Source organism: Sinocyclocheilus rhinocerous, unplaced genomic scaffold (genome assembly GCF_001515625.1).
Source record: "Sinocyclocheilus rhinocerous isolate Xijiao unplaced genomic scaffold, SAMN03320098_v1.1 scaffold1396, whole genome shotgun sequence".
Lineage (NCBI taxonomy): Eukaryota > Metazoa > Chordata > Actinopteri > Cypriniformes > Cyprinidae > Sinocyclocheilus > Sinocyclocheilus rhinocerous.
This window is the reverse complement of record NW_015629497.1, coordinates 749349-755468: the sequence shown is the minus strand read 5'-3', so window position 1 is coordinate 755468 and position 6120 is coordinate 749349. Positions and strand designations below refer to the sequence as shown.

Sequence of the window (6120 nt, the reverse complement as noted above, 5' to 3'; positions counted from 1 at the left end):
CAGTGCTTCAGTCCAAAAGAAGTTAAATAAAAAGCGCCCATCCATTAAAAAAAAAAAGTGTCTCACATGGCTCCGGGGGTGAACAAAGGCCTCCTGTAGCGAATCGATGCGTTTTTGTAAGAAAAATACCATATTTAAAACATAATAATCACTTTAATCTAGCTTGCGCTCACTGTTGTAAACGGAAGCAGTTCCGGACTGATGACGTATGAGGTCGGCTTTGCGCATGCGCAATTAAAAATTCTGTAAATGTGTACTAATTTGACTCGGTATGCTTTTCATGCAGCTTTAGCATCTTTTTGTTCGCAGTGAAGCGTGTCCACTCTGCTGACATGTTTACCTATCATAGCTTATCCATTTGTGTGCACAAAATAGATTGTAGAAGCAATAATTAAACATAACTGAAAATTATTTTTTGCTGTTTCGGTTGAATATTTTTTGGTTGCCGAGCTAATACTGTGAGATTGTTACTTGTTTCATATTATTTTTCTTAAAACATTTCCCACATATTAATTTTAAAAGCAACATTGAAAACTATATCAAAGGTCGTCCTATTTTATTTCTTAATACACATTTATACACACTTTATAGTAGACTATTCATCTGTGTTAAAAATATTTTTCATATTTTTTATTTTTATTGAAATGTAATGCCTCAAAATTCAACAGATGTCATGATAATTAGTCAAATTATTACAGTCCAAGTTAATTACAAATATTGCAATTTGTTATTGTCACATTGTTATTGAAATTGGCAGATTTTTATCTGTAGCTAACCAGTTATTCCACCCTTGGATGAAGCTAGATTTCATATTGTTTTACTTGATATAAAGTAATGAAGAAGTAATATACTTATTACACACTGTTATTGTTTCAGAGGTGTAATGGTGCTTAAAACATACTCAGATCAAATGTTTTCTTCCCTCAGTGTGCTGGAAGCAGTGACTGGCTTAGCGGCAGCGGTGCCAACAGCAGTCGTCCCATGAGTTTTCTTTTGGCCTGAGCTGTCTGCTTTGGGCTCTGGCCTGGTTCATCTGGATCTCGCAGTCATGGATCACCCCAGAGAGAAGGAGGGCGAGAGGCCGGTGAGGAGCAGTAAAGTGGCCCAGGGACGCAGCGGGCACTCACGGCCCTCCAGCTCCTCCACGTCCTCTGGGGTCCTTATGGTTGGACCAAACTTCAGAGTTGGCAAGAAGATCGGCTGTGGCAACTTTGGAGAGCTGAAACTCGGTAAGAGAAGCCATTAGTGTCTTCATTTTTCACAAAAGTCTCCATGGAGCAACTAGGGGTGAAGTTCTTCGCTCAAAGGTGCCAAGCAGGAGTGAATCTCAGGAGCTCTGGAGTTCCTGGGTCACCCTCATTTGTCAATCCTTTGGGGAATGTTGACTTGAGTCATGTGAAAGTTCCTTAAAGGCGAAGTGTGTAATTTGTGCACTGCTAGTGGCAACAAATTGTATTGAAAAAAACAATGTTTTCAAAGAGGTTTTCTTAGAACACGCCTCCCTGATCTATTAGTTGAACAAACTGATTGGTTGTGGAACAGAGGAAAAAATTGCACACTTCACCTTTTAAGGCGTTGGCCAATAATAAATATATATATATATATATTTTATAATATATAAATAATATTTTTTTTATTCTGTGATACTGGAAGCAGATAATAAATGCTAGGTCATTTTAATCTGTTCTATCCATCTTTTCTTCTGTAATGTTTAAACCTGACATTACTTTTCTTGAGATATTTACCTGCAAACAATATTTTTGTAGTATAATCAATTTATCAGCCACCATATTGGTTATCTAATGGCCAATTATGTAATCAAAAATTGCTGAAAATTGTAAACTCGCTTGAAATTCACTTATAAAATTGACAAGAAAATTGGTAGATTTTGGAACTGACACAAAAGGGAACTACCACTTCTGTTAATCAAGCAATCGGTCAGTCACCGCTGATACAGTAATCACATAATTGCTCTAGTGTGGGTAGAGTGTTGCTCATGACACACATTCTTGTCAAAATCTGCATTGAATTACCTATCTAATTGATTTGATCTAATTAGATGTTCCTATCTAATGCCAAATTTACACTGCGAAGGTGGCACAGAAGTGCTTCTGAAGTGGCATTAGGGTCTTTACACAGACTGTTTCATGCTGCTCATAAATGCATTTACACTGCAATTACAACTGCATACTTCAATTCTAGGGGCTGAGGTGGGTCTGAGCAGGTATAATATAGTCTAGCTTTTATGTGGCATTGTGTCTTTACACTGAATTTTGAGCAGGCACAGAGCAGCATTAACTTAGCTATGTATAGATGATTTCCAATAAAGAAATCCAATAATTGAAAATAGAAGTATAGGCCAAAATGTCTGTATTATTGCATTCATGTTTAATCAGTCTAATTTCAGTTGCAGATGGTCACCCTTTTTCTGTTTTGCTTTTTAGGAATGAATCTCTATACAAATGAGTATGTTGCAATAAAGTTGGTAAGTATATTATTGCATTCATGTTTAATCAGTCTAATTTCAGTTGCAGATGGTCACCCTTTTTCTGTTTTGCTTTTTAGGAAAGAATCTCTATACAAATGAGTATGTTGCAATAAAGTTGGTAAGTCAACTTAATGTGAACAAATAAATGGGTTTTAATTGAATCTTTTTTTTTTCTGCCACTCCTAAAGGAACCTGTGAAATCGAGGGCCCCACAGCTACATTTGGAGTACCGGTTCTACAAAACATTAGGCAGTTCAGGTAAGATTATAATCAGCACCAGCACCGCTATACCCTGCATTTATCTTCTTTGTTTACTTGGATAATATTCATTTCATGTGTTGTGTTTCATATTCAGAGTGTTTGCTCATTTTATCTCATATACCTTTAGCCTTAATCTTCATATCCAGGTGCATGACTTTGTTTATACTGCGCCTAAGCTTTGTGACAGGGATTTACCATTATTTTTCTTGCTTTGAAGCCTGCAGTTCCCGAGCAGGTTTTGTAAGGATGTTTCCTTTGTATTGGATTGAGGATTTTTTCCCCTCTGGAGTATCTGACATGTTGAGTCATAGTTTCAGTTTTGATCTTACAGAACAGTTTGTTTTACTACTGAGCCTAGGCATGTGTGTGTGTGTGTGTGTGTGTGTGTGTATATATATATAAAACAGAAATGAAAATCTACTCGCTTGCTACAAAATTCATGTTCTGCCTCACCTACCAGTGGTTGATGAATAGAGAAAACTTGTCAGCAGTGATCAGATCATGTTGAAATATCTGACAAAGAAATTCTACAGAGGTTTTTCATTGTATTTTTGTCTCAACTCCAAAGAGAAAGGAAAAATTGAAATCGCATCATATGACCCCTTTAATAATTTCATATTATTCTTAACCTCTAAATCTGTTTATTCATGCTGTAAATCAGCAAGGACTAATAATTGTTAGGTTTTTTTTATCAGGACACCGTATTGAGGCAAGACTCAAACTAGTGGTAAAACATATGTCTGCTCATGCAGTGGCTGCTGGGTTTGATCACTTCACACTGCACTTTGATTCAGGAAGTAGCGGCTCGGGCGTCACAGAGCAGCACGGTGACGGTGTTGCCCTGGTGACACAACGCAGATGCTCTCTATTCAATGTCTGGTGGATGACAGGCCAGGGGGTGTGGCCTCAGACTCTCTATTCTTGAGATTCACACACAGTCATTCCTCAGTCAACATCTTCAGACTGAGTGTATTAGAATAAGAAATTTACGCAGCAGCTGCGTCAGTAAGACGGTTCCCTGTCATGTATAGCCAATGTTGTGTGTGTTTGCATTCAATAGACAGCTAGCTAGATAGAAATTCTATTATCATTTTAGGAAGAATTCAGATTAGAATTAATAGATCTGGGTGTCAGTCATTTCACAGGGTTCATGCTAACAAGGACATTTTGGTGTCTTTTCTAGAGCTTTTTAAAGCACAAATTTTGGGCCATGGTGCGTATTGTTGAATGAAATGAAGATTTCAGTGAACAGAATTTTATTAGTAAAATGTGCCCATAAAATGCTAATCACTGATTGAATATTGTTCTTATGCTGCATGGCTGGACTGAATTTTGACATTGTGATGTGTTTTTATCTGCCGTTTTTCTTTATAGAAATGTAATTATGCAGTGACATGATACCGATTTGCAGTATCTGCAGTTTTTAATCAAGGCAAATGCTTCTCTGCTCTCACAGTCAGCCAAACTGAGAAAAGCCTCATTTGACAGCCATTACAACTGATTACATTAGTGTATGTGAACAGAACTGATACTCACTTACATTACTGTGAACTCTGTGTCCTGAATCAATACATAAATTAAATGTTAGACTAGTGGCATTAATTCACCTAATGTAGGTGTTCTTGAGGTCGCTTCAAAAACTGCAAAAGGCGGGCAGTACAATGGGGGGAGGGGAGGGGGTTTTGGTTCTCATCTTGAGACACATTTGTTATTTTTAAGTTGAAATTATTTTAACTTGAGCACAATGTTTTTAGAACAGCGAGTCATGCACAAGATGCTGCAGAAGACATGAGATCTCATCGGTCAGACACATCTGTCTAGCACTTGTTTGCATAGAAAAACAATGGAAAAGTAGTGCAGTGGAATGGAAAATTGTGTTCCGTGTGAATGGCCCCTTGCTGTTTTTCTGCATGTTCATTTAAGGTTGAGAGCTGCTACACAGTTTAAAGGAGTAGTTCACTTCCAGAATGAAAATTCTGTCATCATTTACTCACCCTCCACTTGTTCCAAACCTATATGAGTTTCTTTCATCTGTTGTACACCAAAGAAGATATATTGAAAAATGTTAGTGTACGAACGGTTGATGAGCACCATTGACTTCTTCCTTAGTAGGAAAAAAAAAATACTATGGAAGTCAACTATACTATGGAAGCGTTGTGTGTGAACGGCCCCTAATGGCTGCTAAAAACTCAGCTTTGCCATCACAGGAATAGAATACTTTTTAATAAAATGTTAAAATAGAAAATGGGTGAATTGTAATAATTTTTCACTATTACTGTTTTACAAATAAATGCAGCCTTGGTGAGCATAAGAAACTTTTCAAAAATCTTAATAATCCCAAACATTTAAACAGAAGTGTGCATAACATCCCAGAATACTGTATGTCTATTTAAAAATTAGATGGGTTTTTATATTAAATATGGAAAACTTTTAATATTATAATAGATTTTTAACATTTTTCGTACTGATTTGGGAGTAAGTGAATGAAGAATGAATGAAATCATACTGATTTCATTCATTCATTCATAAGTGACAATAGATTTTTCATTTTCAACTATCACCAGGTATTCATAAAGTTTGGAATTTGTATGTTTTGTAACGCTTTGTATAGGAAACATTTGCCCTTCTTACATTTGAAGTAGATGTCAAGCGGATGTGTTTGTAATGATATATATAGTTCAGGGGTGTGTTGGACCAGAGGAGACAGGAAAAGGGTGGCAGCAGCAGCATCTGATCAATAATTCAGCACACTGCACAGCTAGCGTCTATACAAGCGTCTCAGTAAAGCTGTGTGTAAGCCTACATGTCTGCTGGTTTAAGCAGGGATGTCTGTGGAAATGCTTTGAGTCTTTCTGTGTATAAGTCTTCTTCCTGTGCCGTATCTGGGACGGTATGCGGGCTGTGCGTCTCTGTACATGTCCCACAGCAGGGTTTGTGTCTCAGTGATGAATCAGCACTTCAGCAAAGGTGGCACTCTGACCACAAGCGTTTCCAGGATGTTCACTTAGCGCTGTTATCGTATGACGTCTGAAAAGCAGTCCGCTGATTAAACTGCCTGGCATCCGAGCTTGTGTAACTCTACACTGGTGCCTTGCTCAGCTCCTTGGGCACCACACTGGAGTAATACCGAATCAGCAGGGTCCCACATGAACTCTGAAGCCCTGACCCCTCACAGGGGCTGCTGGGGTACAATATGCAGACTCTGTTTCTTAGAGCTAGCTTTTAAAGCATACTGTGTTCATATCCAAACTGTATGACTACACCTTAATTCTAATGTTACGATTAAAAAGGAATTTAATAGGAGTATATTGCTTTTTGTATTTTTCTTGGCGGGAAAAAAACCTTCCAATGTAAGATGAGTTTTATATGTA

The 6120-nt window shown here is 37.6% G+C and overlaps 1 protein-coding gene across 7 annotated transcripts in view; it reads left to right on the top strand.

Moving 5' to 3' along the window:
- Positions 1-6120, top strand: part of csnk1g1 (casein kinase 1, gamma 1) — a 71462-nt gene that overhangs the window by 4579 nt on the left and 60763 nt on the right. For 6 of the 7 annotated variants that reach the window (XM_016550826.1, XM_016550827.1, XM_016550823.1 and 3 more), the window contains exons 2-4: positions 928-1229; positions 2566-2606; positions 2677-2746. In XM_016550826.1, coding sequence (XP_016406312.1) covers positions 1049-1229; positions 2566-2606; positions 2677-2746 — 292 coding nt within the window. In that variant the 5' untranslated portion in view covers positions 928-1048. Of the gene's footprint in view, positions 1-927; positions 1230-2444; positions 2486-2565; positions 2607-2676; positions 2747-6120 lie in introns of all 7 variants that reach the window. The other variant, XM_016550822.1, reaches the window with a different exon arrangement.